The following is a 16,220-nucleotide window of genomic DNA, read 5'->3' as shown; positions in this document are numbered from 1 at the left end:
TCCATTTTTTAGAATGACCCAGTTTTTGTTCCTACTAACTAGTTAATAAGCTTTCCTTTCTCCTCATATTTTACCAGCTTGAGGCATTCTTAGTTTTTCAGACTTTTCTCATTTGAATCAAAAAATAGCATCACTGTTGTTTTAAATTAAGCTTGTTTCTCAAGTATAATGCTAATATATTTTCCAAACATGTTTGCCAGTTTTCATTGGTGGTAGAACTTTTTCATCTTACATTTGTATATATTCAGATTTTCCACTGGAATTATTTCCATTGCTATTAAATTTAGAAGTCCTCCCTTTGATATTCTATTTTTAGCCACTTGGAAGCTTCTCATTGTGTCTTTAATAAACTAGATAATAAACTAGAATACTTAAATAACCAGTTGCACAGCACCGTTGTTAGATAGCCCTTCCTTTTTCACCCTCTCTTAGAATATTAAAGCTGTTTAATAACTGTTACTTAATAACTAGGGTTTCCCAGGTTGCAATAGTGGTAAAGAATCCACCTCCCAATGCAGGAGATGCAGGAAACATGGGTTCAATCCCTGGGTTGGGAAGGTCCCCTGGAGTAGGAAGTAGCGATCCACTCCAGTATTCTTGCCTAGAAAATCCCATGGACACAGGAGCGTGGTGGGCTACAGTTCATGGGGTCACAAAGAGTTAGACATGACTGAGCAACTGAGCACACATATTTCTTTTCCTGCTTTTCTTAAGAGAGAACAATTCTAAAGAAGGAAAATCTTTACGAGTGGGTATCAATGCAGTTTTCTGAGAATCTACCATAATACTTTATACTTTTGAGTTGATATTTGTTATTAATAGTATATAGTCTTGTCAATACTGAGCTTTCTCTTTAACTCTTCATTCTTGAAAGATAAAAGAATTGCTATAATAATATTATTATTGATTAAATGCTTTCTTTGTGCCAGGCATAGTGCTAGACACTGTTGGATCTCTTATATTGTTTACTGTCTACAACAACTCTATGAAGTATGTGTCATAACTCTATTTTATGATCAGGAAACTGCAGCCCAGGATGTTGATAATAAGCATCTCACTCACAATCCCCACCCTAATGTTTCCAAATCCAGCACTCTTTCTATTTCGTGACACTGTTTCCCAGCAATGATATAGCCTGAAAATAATAATAAAATGTGTCTTTATTGTATTGCTTGCATTTTCAAGGACACAGTTTAATAATAGTGGTGATATTAAATGTCCTTCGTGTATTTCTGATTTTATTAAGAAAGCCAGTTGTGTTTTGCTATTAAATAAGTTGATAATTCTTATTAGGAAAATGCTAATTAATGTGCTTCTATTAAATTCTTAAACAGTATTTAAAAGATATAAAAATAATAAACCACCATGTGCCCAGCACTCAGCTTAAGACATAAAACATCCCTGACATGCCTGAAATTCCATCAGCTCCATAAATGTAGTATGAAAAAAAGAAATGAATGGGTGTCAGTCTTCAGCCCTCATCTCAGTAGATATTGCTTGACCTAAATTAGCATTGCTTTTTGTTTCTGATTTCCTTTGATTTTTGTACTCTGAGTATCTGAGCCATACACTTCTATTTCAGTGATGCTTTTTAAACATAATTTTGTTGTTGTTATTAATTCAAATTTGTTCCCCTTTGGTTCTAGTTGTGGAAGAGAGTGAAGAAAATGAACTTTTGCTTCTAGAACTGAATCCTCCTAACCCCTGGGATTCAGAGCCCAGATCTCCTGAAGATTTGGCTTTTGGGGAAGTTCAGGTAAGGAAACATTAAATTATAATTATCTTAAAAATAAAAATAAAACTAAGATACACACACACACACACACACATATATATATATTATATTACCTTGAATATTCTTGGATGTGGCTACTTAGGACTAATAGTATAGTTATCCTGAACTCTTGAGCAAATTTTTTAGAAACACCCAGAATTTGGCAGGGATTACAAGGTAATATCGGAAAAGGCAATGGCAACCCACTCCAGTACTCTTGCCTGGCAAATCCCATGGATGGAGGAGCCTGGTAGGCTGCAGTCCATGGGGTTGCTAAGAGTTGGGCACGACTGAGTGATTTCACTTTCACTTTTCACTTTCATGCATTGGAGAAGGAAATGGCAACCCACTCCAGTACTCTTGCCTGGAGAATCCCAGGGACAGAGAAGCCTGGTGGGCTGCCGTCTGTGGGGTCGCACAGAGTCAGACATGACTGAAGCAACTTAGCAGCAGCAGCAGCAGCACAAGGAAATATATCCAGGAAAAAAAAAAAAACAAAGCAGAAAAACTTTTAGCAGAGGTCCCAAAGGAGAGTCATGCAAAACTATGGAAGAAATTCAGAAATTTCCCTTGATTCCAAATCACTGTCAGATGATACGACCAGTTGTCTTATCTCTGCATGTTGCCCTGAGATCTTTACAAACCTTGTGCACTTCCTACCTTTAAAAGAGTTTCCTCCAGAGAAAATGCTTTGGTAGTTTGAGAGAATTAAACAATCCAAAATGATTTTTTCTGATGTATCTGGGAAGCTTGTGGAAATGGGCTGTTACTTTTCTGAGGAAGCAAAAGGGACCCTATCCAGAACAGGCATAATCACCTGAATTTGATTTGTTGACCTCTCCTTTACCCTCGCTTTTGGCCTCTCACCCTGGAGTTTCTACCCTGCCCCCTCTGCTGCTGGGTGTTTTCCTTTATCCGATGGGTGTGCCGGATCATAGGAAGGGAGTGAAGCACTAATTTAGAATCCTCGAGTCTGTGCCAGTTTCTAAGTCATTGTTTATAGCCATTCTCAGAGGACCCTGACTCCCTGAGCGAGTAGCAGGTAAGTTAGAAGAGAAAAGTCTCACAAGCCTGTTTCTCCAGGCTGCATGGCTATGCCAGCCCCATGTCGTGTGTCCTCCACCTGCAGCAGCTCGAAGAAGGATCTCAGTTCCCCGACCAGAGATTGAAGTCAGGCTGCAGCAGTGAGAATGCCGAATCCTAGCCACTGGACCACGAGGGCCAGTGGCCCTGGTTTGTCTGCTTTGTAGAAATAAATTTCAACAAAGAGATGGAAAATAGTGAAACAGATAAAGTATTTATTAGGAGGAAAGATGTACATGTGAATAGATAGAGGGCTCAGAGAGAAAGAGTCATGCCTTTGTGGTAGTTTAAATCACTTACATGGGGCATTTCTTTGGGGTTTCCTTTGGCCAGTCGTCTTGCTTTGCCGGGTTCTGAGTCGTGTTTGGTTCATCTCAGGGTCCTCCCATGTGTGCACCTGCATGTCTTAGCCAAGGTGGATTCTAGTGAGGAGGCCTATGGGAAGGTTCACATCACTTACTACGTGGTGGTGTCCCCTCCCTATTTGACCTCTGAGTAGCCTCTCTGCGCATGTAGTTGGAAGGTCTCCTTGACCTTAAGAATGAAGAATATGTGGTCTTTTTACCTCTTATCTGGACAGGGCTCAGTTTCTCCTCCTTCCTCCTATTATCTTTGTCTTGGAATATCTGTCCACAGGGGACAGACTCCAGCTGCCCAGCCAGGGCCCACCTGTCTCCTGCCTCAAACCCACCAAGAATCATTCATCATTCATTCAGTGGCTATTTCCAGCCAGTCTGGCATTTAAATCCCTAAGTATCTACCATCACATCTCTAATGGCCTTTCCTTGTAAATTGTGCTTTGAAGGACTGATGGCAAAAGATATTCTGCAGTGCAGACTGTAAATAAGCATTTAGGAGCTAATTTAGATAGAGTAGAGCTGGATGAATCAATTGGTTTGACACCTGAAATCCACCACAAGTATTTCTTTCCTAACAAAGCAGTGACGTGTACCAGGAGTTGTTTTCTATATAAAGGTCCCCACCTCACTGAACATGCTCAGGAGCAAAGTTCTCCAATGTGACTTGTCCACTAACCAGCCCAGTTCATTGTTGCTGACTGACGATGACTCAGTAATCTGATTCTCACTGTCTTCTGACAGATAACATACCTTACTCATGCCTGCATGGACCTCAAGCTGGGGGACAAGAGGATGGTGTTTGACCCTTGGTTAATGGGTCCTGCTTTTGCCCGAGGATGGTGGTTACTACATGAGCCTCCATCTGATTGGCTGGAGAGGCTGTGCCAAGCGGACCTAATTTACATCAGTCACATGCATTCAGACCACCTGAGGTAATGAAGTCTGAGCACTGAACTCTGAAGGAAATGCTGCAGTAACGGCATCACTGGTTTTCAGGTTCTTTTGTGATCTCTGATCAATTTGAGGCCGATTCAGTGGGGCTGGTGAGAAGAGAACTAACTTGGATAAATGCGTATGTTTGTGTAGCATAATGTTTAAAGTGTTTTCATGCTTTGGTGGTTTACTCACTAAGTCGTGTCCGACTCTTGCGACCCCATGGACTCTAGCCTGTCAAGCTCCTCTGTTGGTGGGATTCTCCACGCAAGAATCTGGAATGGGTTGCCATTTCTTTCTCCAGGACCCAGGAATCCAACCCAGGTCTCCTGCCTTGCAGGCAGATTTTTTACCGACTGAGCTATGAGGGAAGATATTTTCATGCTTTATACCATTACAAATGCAAAAGGGGCCATTGTGGGAGTAAGACAGGAGTTAATAACTCTCCACGCTCTCACTTCCCACCCTCAGGCTACTTGGTAAAAGTCTAGGTTTAAGGATCATCAATGTTGACTCCCTTTTTCAGTTCAACTTTTATGGCAGGAACCAGTACACAGGTGTAACTCTTCTCAGTTTTACAAGCCATATGGTTGGTGTTACAGTGACTTAGTTCAGCTGTGGTAGTACAAGAGCAGCCGTAAATGGTCTTCAGTCAGCCTGATTGTCTTCTAATAAATCTGATTTATGGACAATGACATGTGAATATCATAAAGTTTTCATGGATCACCAGATAGGATTGTCCTTTTGATTTCCTTCTCAACCATTTAAAAAGGTAAAAGGCATTCATAGATTATAGCAGCAGGTTGCTGTGGTTTGCCAACTCTTGATTCATAGCATTTCAACAACAATGAGCTCCCACCTTTTGAACCCTGAGTCCACTTCATCCTTTACTAAAACCACAGCTGTGTGATGCTAAGGATAGGAACTGAAACTTCTTTGACCCAGGTCATCAACAGGAAGGAGAAACAGGAGCTTGAATTTATAATCATCAACAGGAAGGGAAAAGAGAAGCTTGAATTTATAAAACCACAGCCATTTGCAAATGAACGGTTGCCAAAAGAGATGGGGTCAGATTTCCAACCCCTGGTTTCATTTCAAGGTCCTCCTTCTTCATCCTTATTTAGAAGTTTGTGTCACAGCTTCTAGGGTGCTGATGTAAACATATAGTCCTGCCCACTTGTTCTAACATGAAGCAATTTCACCTTATTTTTCTTTGCTGTGACTTTAGGTGACAAAGTTCACATGAAGGAGACTCTTTGATAGAAATGTCCATGATGAGGGGAAGTATGTTTGCTGGTTGACCGGCCCCTTGATTTTTCTATTGAAAGTATATTGAAAGCATATGAGATCTCTAAGGCATGAATATGTTCTCTCTCTCCTCTTGAAGGAAACTAAAAGCTTAAGTAGTTAGCTGCTTTAGTAACAAATTACCTGCAATACACAAAAACTGAACATCACCCACTGGGATATTGTGCTAAGATTAAAAATCTGCTATGGACTGCATGATACCTTTGATCCATGCAAGCTTCTGGAACCAAAGATGTACAACTGCAGAATTATGAAAGTTCTGGGTTCATGCATTATGTAAGAACACCATGTGGAACTAATTTTATGCAGGTGGTATAGAGAAAACAGTATCACATAAACTAAGTGATTGCTTTATAGTACATGTTAAAAGATGTCCATGGTCCTGTGTGTCAGTTGCTCAGTTGTGTCAGACTCTGTGACCCCATGGACTGTAGCCCAGCAGGCTCCTCTGTTCATGGAATTTTCCAGGCAAGAATCCTGGAGTAGTTTGCTATTTCCTACTCCAGGGGATCTTCCCAGGGATCAAACCCCGGTCGCCTGCACTTTTTACCATCTGAGCTACCAAGGGAGAAGCAAGGGGGAAAGCCCAGTGTACTGGGCTGTAGAAAACAGTCTTTAGTCAAACAAATGTGATTTGTCATGTAAATACATGAGTATTGGGCTTTCCAGATGGTGCTAGTGATAAAGTACCTGCCTCCCAATGTAGGTGATGTAAGAGATGCGGTTTCGATCTCTGGGTCTGGAAAACCCCCTGGAGGAGGGCATGGCAGCCAACTCCAGTATTCTTGCTTGGAGAATCCCATGGACAGAAAAGCCTGGCAGGCACAGTCCATAGGGTCACAAAAAGAAGGATACAACTGAAACCACTTAGCAGCAGCACACATGAGTATCATAATGAATAATATTTATAGATGCCAGTGAGAATTTTCAACAATTTAAAAATCACAAAGCAATAAACATTGATTTTAGAATAACCTATCCTAACTCCCAAAGTCCCTTAAAGTAGATTTAAGTGGTTAACCCAGAGATTGAAGACTTATTCAAAGAATCCTTGATTTTTTGAAGCCTTTGCTTTTAAAGAAGAAAACATACTGGTTTTTTCCCCTCCAGATTCTACTTATTTAATATAGGTCTGGAACTTGAATATTAGTTAATGAGTAGTTATTAAATATAGTTAATAAGTGCTGATATGCTGATTTTGTTTATGCTTTTCTTATTATTAAATATCTTATTTCACCTGATATTATACTCTATGCACAAGTCTGATTCTTAAGCCAGACAGCATATTCATTTAAGTGGAAATTGCCTTCTAGTAGAAAAAGCACTAAGTTTAGGATCATAAAACCTGAATTTGAATACCAATTTACTATTTGTTAACCATATATTTCTGAGTATGTGTTCTCATTTATTAAAAACAAATGAAAACATAGAGCTTTTTTCTTTTTTTTTGGTGAGAAGAAATAAAATACCATAAATAAAATACTAGTGAAAATGCCTAAGACCATGATTGATATATAAGAGTTACCTAAACAGCCTTTTGTTTATTATTCATGTTTTGCCACACCCCACATTAGCATATAATCCTTTGATGTAATGAATACTCAGAAATGAGAGTTGACAATCTGTGAAGATGTTCAAAAGTGCTCGGATGGTTAATTGTATACTGAGTTGGAATTACTCCAAATGGTGAATGTTATTTTCTTCTACACTAAATTTTACTGTCTTGCCTAGCTGGTAACTGACTCTCCTTAAGGACAAATCATTCATTCTACATGCCACCATGTGGCTATCAATCTGTTGACCGTTGAAAAAGCACCCATAATGACAGGCAATTCACAGGTTCTCCTCATTTTCTGACCAAGACCTTTCTTTTATTGGGAGCTGCTGGTTGAGAGGTGAGAAAAAATGAAGATTCTGGAGACCTTCACCTACCAGAAACCTCTTCAGCAGAAGTTTTCCACTTTGTACCTTCTGTTAGAACTACCCTTGCTCAAAGCAGCATCAGTATGGAAAATGGAATTTGCACTCCTGGTTTGATGTACATGCTGTGGTATATGATATGTTTACCCAATAAAGAGGAATCTGCTAGGAAATTCCCCTCATTGTTACAGTCAACCTTGAGGGAAAACCCTGTTTTTTGGACTTGGGAGGGTCTGGTTTTTCCGTTCCTTGCTTCTTGGTCAACATGTTGGTGTGAGGGGCAAACTGTCTCTGATACTAGATGATCCAGTTTTTTCACCTTTCAAACTTCCCATCTTTCTGATCCTAGTTACCCCACACTGAAGAAGCTTGCTGGGAGAAGACCAGATATCCCCATTTATGTTGGAAAAACAGAAAGACCTGTATTTTGGAATCTGAATCAGAGTGGTGTCCAGTTGACTAATATCAATGTAGTGCCATTTGGAATATGGCAACAGGTCAGATATCAGTGTTTTTTCCACACTTTTCAGTTATATTTTCTGGGGGTAAATTTTAAGTGAGGTAGTTGCTTTAATACTGAAGAAACAATGGCTTACTTTTTCCATATGTAGTACTATGTAAGTATGTATTACTGTATAAATCTCTATTTGGGCTAAAATAAAAGGTGGCTTTTCTCTCCATAAATCAATGGCATGAGTTTACTGGATAATAAATCCAATTCTGAATAAAAGGGATTTCTTTCCAGAAGAGATGATCATTTACTCAAATATTGAACAAAAAGCCAAACTGACATAAACAGTGGTTGGTTTTATTGTTAAATTCCAGGTAGACAAAAATCTCCGATTCATGATCTTGATGGATGGCATTCATCCTGAAATGGACACTTGCATTATCGTGGAATACAAAGGTATTCTCTTATTTTCATCAGCAATGAAAAATGAAACATACTCTTGGTAGGAAGGATAATGATAGCTATCCAAAGTTCCATCCTATCTTCATCTTCTTCTTCCATCTTCATTTTCCATAAGATATAGTATGTTCTATCCCTGTCCTAGGAAAATGGACTGTCACTGAGATAATCTCAGAAAATCTGTCACTCAGAGAAAAAATTAGCAGTAACATACTCTGTGTGGTGACAGGTGCAACGATTTTTTTCATAAGGGAAGAGATACTCTATATTACCCCTATAGGTGATGGACAGGGAGGCCTGGTGTGCTGCAATTCATGGGATCGCAAAGAGTCGGACACGACTGAGCAACTGAACTTAACTGAACTGAACATCTTCAAAACTGTCTTTATTAAGTGTTTTACTTTCATATTGACATATATTATAATGTAATGTAATCATACACTTCTGCTTTTCATGTGAGAAGAGATGGCTTTACCCCAACAGTCATTAAATAGAATTTCCAAAAGGTTGAGAGATTTGTGTTGATTTGGTTATTCCCCCCCACCACCCCGCCCCGCATCATTTGAGCTCAACATCTGAAGATAGTTGGCTAAGGAAAGTAGTCTGTCTGTGATCTTGAAGGAAATCAAGATTATTATCCTCATCCAGAACCAACCAAATCAGTCAGGAGGAGTTTGATTTTGTTGGCCTAGGATTTCAAACTATGGTGTTCAAGATTTCACCTTGAGTATTTATGCTGCGTAATTTTTCCACAGGTCATAAGATACTCAATACAGTGGATTGCACCAGACCCAATGGAGGAAGGCTGCCTATGAAGGTTGATTTAATGATGAGTGATTTTGCTGGAGGAGCATCAGGCTTTCCGATGACTTTCAGTGGTGGAAAGTTTACTGGTAATACTTTATTTCAAAGTGATGCCAGGGAGCAGGCATGGCACTTTGCTAAATGCTTTGCAAATCAATACAAAGATAACTAAAACATGTGTCTTCCCAGCAAGAAGCTTACAATCTTCCTGGGAAACCAGACTTGCAAATCACAGATTACAGACTAAAGTTCCCGGCTCAAAGTGTGCTGATGGGGCATGAAAGAAACACTAAGGGGATTAGGGAGCATCTCAGGATAAGTCAAGAAAAAGAATCATTTGGATCAATTGGATTCCTGATGTAGACCATAGAGCAGAACAGGAAGAGTCTGACATTGGTAATCCAGGCTTAAATGCTCTTGGTATGAGGTTCAGAATAGAGTGTGGGCACCTTGAGGTAGGCATATGCCCTTGGTTTGGTGGAATGCTCATACTGGGAGGGATGGGGCAAAGGAAGCCCCTCTAAAGTATGGGGTTATGGGGGGTCTGGGGAGCAGGGAAAATAGGTAAATAGTGGTCAAAGAGTATAAACTTCCAGTTATAAGGTGAATATGTTCTGGGGGTGTGATGTACAGCATAGTGACTACAGTTAACACCATTGTGCTCTGTACTTGAAAGTTGCTAAAAGAGCAGATCTTATGTGTTCTAACACATGGAAAATGGTAACGAGGTGATGGAGATAATAAGCTAACCTTATTGTGGTAATCATTAGGCATGCATGCATGCAATGAAATCCCCGTGGTGTGTACTTTAAACTTATGTAAAATTACACATCAGTTTTATCTCAAAGCTAGAAAAAATGTGCAATCCAAGGAAGAAGCACTTCTGCTCTGGGTCTAAGTGTAGTGCTAGGTTTGGGATGGGGGAGGGTGTGTAATTGGTACATTTTGTTCACACTTTTGCTCAGTACTAGCATTGAAAGTGCTTAATATATGTTCACTTAATAAATGCATATGTTTTATAAGCGATCCCTGTTTAATGATGTGGCAGAAATGCCCTACTTGCACTATGAAGAAAGCCTTGTACAGTTCCTTCCTTTCTTCTCTTAAGTCTGTATTCATTGCTTCCCAGAATGTGTCACCATGTGAGACAAAGAGGGGAGGTGCTGTCCTTAGTGGGTTAACAATGTGACTGGGGAGGCAACATATACCTACTAAAGGTAGCTAGCAGAATTCCATCCTTTTTTTAAAGATTTATTTATTTGATTTTTGGCTGTACTGTCTTCGTTGCTGTGCGTGGCCTTTCTCTAGTTGCTGTGAGTTGGGGCTACTCTCTAGTTTCGGTGCATGGGCTTCTCATTGTGGTGGCCTCTCCTATTGCAGAGCATGGGCTCTAGGCATGGGGACTTCAGTAGTTGCGGTGCTTTGGCTCAGTAGTTGTAGCTCTTGGGCTCTAGAGTGCTGGCTCGGTAGTTATGGTGCACAGACTTAGTTGCTCCACAGCATGTGGGATCTTCCTGGACCAGGGATCAAACCTGTGTCCCCTGCATTAGCAGGAGGATTCTTTACCACTGAGCCACCAGGGAAGTCCCAGAATGTCATTCTTATGTGAGTATGTGTATGTGTGTGTTTGCATGTGCACATATATTTAAGAAGGTCTGGAATATACCAGAACATTAATAATTAAATGTTAATAGTGATCAGGTATAGCTTATGGATAATTTTTTTTTTTCTGTCTCCTTGTCTGTGTTCAACAGATGTTCATAGCAGTAGCAGGAGGAGCAGTTTCCTGACACAGTATCCCACATGCTCTGGGCCCTGCCTAAATTCTCAACTTCCTTTACTGTCTGTATCCCCATTGCTTGACCAATGTCAGCCCATACTGGCTTGCTTTTTGTTCCTTAGACTCGATACACCAAGCACATCCATGCCCTGGTCTTTGCATGTGCTGTTTCCACTGCCTGAAGTGCTCTTACCCCTGACCTCCACACAGTGGCCAATACCTCTTCCATGTTTGTCTGTATTCTATGACTCCAATGTCATCTCCACTAACTGCCCTGTCTAATACCCACCTCCTCACCCCAGCCACTCTCTATCCCATGGTCCTATTTTACCTCCTTCCTAGTTCATCACTATTTGAAATAAACTTATTTACTTATTTATTATTTGCATCTTTCACTAGAATGACTGCTCCATGAGAGCAAGGAACTGCTTTTTCTTGTTCATCATTATATTCTCCATGCCTTGAACCATGTGGGCTCATAGTAGGTGCTCAATAAATATTGAGCAAATGAATGAATGAGCAAATGAACAAGCTGTGAGGTAGGTATCACGATTCCATTTCACAGAGGAGAAAACAAACATAAAGAATTTAAGTAGTGGAGCTGCGTTTTGACCCTAAGTCTTAACTGACTCCAACATCCAGACCCTTGACCACTGCACACCCCCAGGGTGTAACAAACGTGCTTTGCATTTATAATCCACCCAGATAGCAAAGCCATTTCCATGTTAGAAGAGCATTAAGCAATACAAGAATTACAGTGCTCTTAAAACGTACATACATGCAAGGTACAACTATACGTGCCACCCTGTGTATTCAGCTAGGTCCACATGAATTGCCATAAACAAGGAGAGGGTTCAGTGTCTTTGGCTAGTTCAGGAACGTTTTCCTAGTAACCAAATGAGATTTGCATAATAAAACCACTAATGACAAAGAGTTTTGGTCTACATCTGAGTGTCAGCTGTCAATTTTTATCTCCTGAAAGATTTCTCTACTAGAGCTTCTGTTTTTCTCTGATTTCTGAACAGAGGAGACTAATCCAAACACTGTCATTCCAGAGGAATGGAAAGCCCAGTTCATTAAAACAGAAAGGAAGAAACTCCTGAACTACAAGGCTCGGCTGGTGAAGGACCTACAACCCCGAATTTATTGCCCCTTTGCTGGGTATTTTGTGGAATCCCACCCCTCAGACAAGTATGGCTGGACATTTTGTATAACGTATTTACACACGAGTTAATGTATTCTGGGATGAATGATTTAGTTGTAAATGCAACACGGAATGAGAGAGAATAATTGGTAGAAATCTGGAGTTTATTTAACAGGCTGCCTGAGAACAGAGAGCATGAATGAAAGCAATGCTTGGCAGCTCGAGTTAATCCAGATAGATTTTTGTCCAGAAGGATCCTGGAAAGGATAAAGGCAAGTTATATGTATTCAGTATACACTAGAAATTGAACTGGGGCATTTAATCAAGTCGTTTAGTTTTCTCAATGACACTGTAAGGTAGGTATCATTATGCCTATTCAAGTTGGTTGAAACTCAGGGGCTAAGAGATTTGCCCAAATCACTCTGTTGGAAACACTGGAGTTAAGAAATGAATCCTGGTGTGCTTAGCTCTGGAGCTCTTTTCTCTACACCACACTATATCTCAGAATAGAGACTGTATCATTATCAAGTTATAGTCTCATTTTTGAGTGTCTGAAAGGATTTCTCTTGCAGCAGCATAACTTCTAGATCTTGTTTTTCAAGTGTATTTTTTGGAGGCCAGTGAGTTTTCTTTGAGAATGTTTGAAGGTTTTCATTTTAATGGTCACATGAAGTTTGGAGGAGCAGAGTCTCTAGACCTGATCCAGCATTACCTGGTATCTGTTCTGATTGCTTGGTGTCAGGAGAAAGGGCCAGGAGATCCCAGGGGAGGGTCAGATGACTGGAAGAGCAAGAAGGACAGTCAGAGAGGCAGCTCTGAACCAAATGGCACTGAACCATTTCAATATTTTAGCAACTATTATGCCTCCTGGCTGAACATCAGTTCTGTCCTTTAAACAATGGGAAAAGGAGCAGAGACAAAGATTTTGCTGCCATTTACAGCTCTCACACATCACACTATATGGAAATACCCAAGAACTGAGGAACTGGACTGTGGTGATATTTTGCACTCCACACTGTCTTGAACAGTGATGAGCATCTGTTAAAAGATGTAAAGAGAAAGCATGTCCAAGATCAATCTGAGAGAGTCTGCTGGAGAAGGTGAAACAGGGTGTCATTCTATTACTTTCATGTTCTAAGCTATGGGTCACTCAAGGGAAAAGTAAAAATTGATAGAGATGTTTATCACATGACACCGGAGAATATTAAAGTCAGGACAGTGAGGAAGTATTTCTGAGCTTGAATTTATTTATTTATTTATTTTTTAATTTTATTTTATTTTTAAACTTTACATAATTGTATTAGTTTTGCCAAATATCAAAATGAATCCAAGACCCAGAGGATTTCCTTATTTGGCTTCATGTTATGTGTTTCATCTTAAACCTTATAGTCTGAAGGCAGATAAGTTAAGCATCCTTAGGGATGACCTTTTGGTCTAAGGCTTGACCAGAGAAGAGGAATTAGATAAAATAACAGACATTTGAAGTGTTTTAATCTATTATGGAAAATGTGAGAAGAAAATAACTGTTTTGCAGGGGATCCAAAAAAGGGATCTTTGCCTGAAAGGTTAAGAATGGACCGGGTGGCTTAGAAAGGTAGAGAGACAGTCTGTATCTGTGGAAAAACAGAAATACGGGCAGAGAAAAAGAATGCATTGTATTCATGGAAGAATTCAAGTAACTGGATTTCTAGTCATCAACTATGAAGACTAGCAGGTAGTAAAATAGTATTTTTGAAGTGCTAACCGAGGAAGGCAATGGCACCCCACTCCAGTACTCTTGCCTGGAAAATCCCATGGACAGAGGAGCCTGGTAGGCTGCAGTCCATGGGGTCGCTAGGAGTCAGACTCGACTGAGCAACTTCACTTTCACTTTTCACTTTCGTGCATTGGAGAAGGAAATGGAGAAGGAAATGCTCCAGTGTTCTTGCCTGGAGAATCCCAGGGACAGGGGAGCCTGGTGGGCTGCCGTCTCTGGGGTCGCACAGAGTCGGACACGACTGAAGCGACTTAGCAGCAGCAGCAGCAGCAAGGAAAAAAAGAACGGTCAACACAGATTCTATATCCAATGAAAATATCCTTCAAGAATGAAGGTAAGATAAAAACATTCCCAGATGAAAGGAAAACGAAGACAATTCATTACAAGAAGAGCTCCTTTAAGAGAAATGCCAAAGAAAGTTATACAGATAAAAGGAAAATGACTCTAGAGGGACACTTGTGGAGGAACCACACTACCCAATTGTAAGACTCACTATAAAACTACAGAAATCAAGACAGCATGATATTGATGAGGGGATAAACACATAGGTCAGTGAAATAGAACCTGAAAATAGACCCACCTACATATAGCCATTTGATTTTTGACAAAGGTACAAAAACCATTCAACAGGGAAAGGATAGTCTTTTCAATGAATGTTATTTGAACAATTGGACATTCATGTTCAAAAAATGAACCTCAGTGTAAACCCCACACTGTATCCCCCAAAATAAGTCTAAATGGGTCATAAATAAAAATGTAAATATAAAACTATGAAACTTTCAGAGGAAGATATAGGAGAAAATCTGCATGAGCTTGGGTTAAGCAAAGGCTTCTTAGATATGACACCAAAGCACAATCAGTTCAGTGAAAATTTTAATATGTTGGGCTTTATCAAAATTAAAATGTTTACTCTGTGAAAGACACTACTAAGGGAGTAAAATGACAAGCTGCAGACTGTGAGAAAATGTTTGCAAGTCATATATCTGATTAACAATTTGTGTTTAAAATATATAATTAACTTTCAAAATTCAGTGTAAGGAAGCAAAGAACTAAAAAATAAATGGGCAAAATATTTAAATAGATATTTCACCAAAGAAGATATATTGATGCAAATAGGCATAAGAAATGATGTGCCTATATCATCAGCCATTAGAGAATACAGATTAAAACTGCAATGAAATAAGAATTAAAAGTAATAAAAGTTATTAATAAAATCTTAATATCATTAAAATCAATAAAATTAAAATTAATAAATAAGAATGAAAATTAATAAAATTTAATGAAAGATTACCACTATCCAATTATGACAAAGATACAGAACAATAAGACTTCTCAGACATTGCTGTTGAGAATTCAAAATGATACAGCTATCTGGAAATCAGTTTGACTGTTTCTTTAAATACACATTTATCATACAATCCAGAAGTTCCATTCATGGGTAATTACCCTAGAGAAACTAAACTTTTATCGAACACAAAAACTACACACAAATATTAATGGTAGTTCTATTCATAATTACCAGATCAACTCAAATATCCTTCAACAGGTGAATGGATAAACAAGCCATAGTATATCCACACTATAAATGCAATACAAAATAGATAGCTGTTGATATATACAACAACATAGACGAATCTCAAAGGCATCATGCTAAGCGAAAGAAGTCAGCCTCAAAAGATTACAAATGGTGTGATTCCACTTATATGACATTCCAGAAAAGGCAAAACTACTGGATGGAGAGCAGATTGGTGGTTGCCAAGGGCTGGGCTGAGGGGAGAGTTTGACTGACGGGCCAACACGAGGGAGTTTTGAGAGAACAGAGTATAGAGCAGAGAGAACTGCTCTGTGTCCTGACTGCGGTGGTAGTTGCACAGATCTACACATCTGTTAAAATTCGTAGAGTTGATCACCCCAAGCACTCCAAAAATTGGATCTAAGTAATCTTAAAAATTAAAAAACCTAAACAGTTATTCTTAACACCTCAGCCATGTTAATTAAAGCTATATGTTTATTTAGATCATATTTGTAAGACAACGCATATCTTAATATATGCACATTTTATATGAGTCACAACCCTTTGAAAGAAACAAAATATACAATTTATTCATTTAGTAAATCTTGAAGCATAGCTTTATTATTTTAAATGTTAAAATGTTATATTTTAATTTTTTTACAAGATTCTGTCAGTTATACAGAGCACCTATTTCATCACACAGTTACTCAGCCGTTAATGAAAATAGTGTCTTTATGAGCAAACTCCAGTGCCATAAGATCCCCGTTATGATCAGTAACTAGAGCATTTTGTGTACAAAGGGCAGGGACTTCCCATAAGCAGACAGGGAATGCTTGTGTCATTCTACTCAGAGTACATTTATCTGTAAATTTGTCGGGTAGTAAAGAAATAGTCCTTGAGATTCATTTTTATGGCAAAATCCTGTAAGTACTGACC

General features: G+C 39.3%; 1 protein-coding gene and 1 long non-coding RNA gene across 3 annotated transcripts in view; one reads left to right on the top strand and one right to left on the bottom strand.

Annotated features, from left to right (window-relative positions):
• The window catches only part of LOC129645527 (cytidine monophosphate-N-acetylneuraminic acid hydroxylase), a 59,057-nt gene that overhangs the window by 23,765 nt on the left and 19,072 nt on the right, over positions 1 to 16,220 (top strand). The window contains exons 5-10 of one of the 2 annotated variants that reach the window (XM_055570800.1): positions 1,647 to 1,756; positions 3,958 to 4,148; positions 7,727 to 7,874; positions 8,203 to 8,284; positions 9,043 to 9,180; positions 11,927 to 12,062. In XM_055570800.1, coding sequence (XP_055426775.1) covers positions 1,647 to 1,756; positions 3,958 to 4,148; positions 7,727 to 7,874; positions 8,203 to 8,284; positions 9,043 to 9,180; positions 11,927 to 12,062 — 805 coding nt within the window. Of the gene's footprint in view, positions 1 to 1,646; positions 1,757 to 3,957; positions 4,149 to 7,726; positions 7,875 to 8,202; positions 8,285 to 9,042; positions 9,181 to 11,896; positions 12,063 to 16,220 lie in introns of both variants that reach the window. The other variant, XM_055570799.1, reaches the window with a different exon arrangement.
• On the bottom strand, positions 2,826 to 4,140 carry LOC129645528 (uncharacterized). The gene is made up of 3 exons (XR_008711425.1): positions 3,967 to 4,140; positions 3,158 to 3,292; positions 2,826 to 3,016 (listed from the first exon to the last, which is right to left on the bottom strand). It is a non-coding gene; the product is annotated as an uncharacterized LOC129645528 (long non-coding RNA).

Source organism: Bubalus kerabau, chromosome 3, assembly GCF_029407905.1.
Source record: "Bubalus kerabau isolate K-KA32 ecotype Philippines breed swamp buffalo chromosome 3, PCC_UOA_SB_1v2, whole genome shotgun sequence".
NCBI lineage: Eukaryota > Metazoa > Chordata > Mammalia > Artiodactyla > Bovidae > Bubalus > Bubalus kerabau.
Note: the sequence above shows the minus strand (reverse complement) of the source record. Positions and strands in the feature narration are given on the sequence as shown.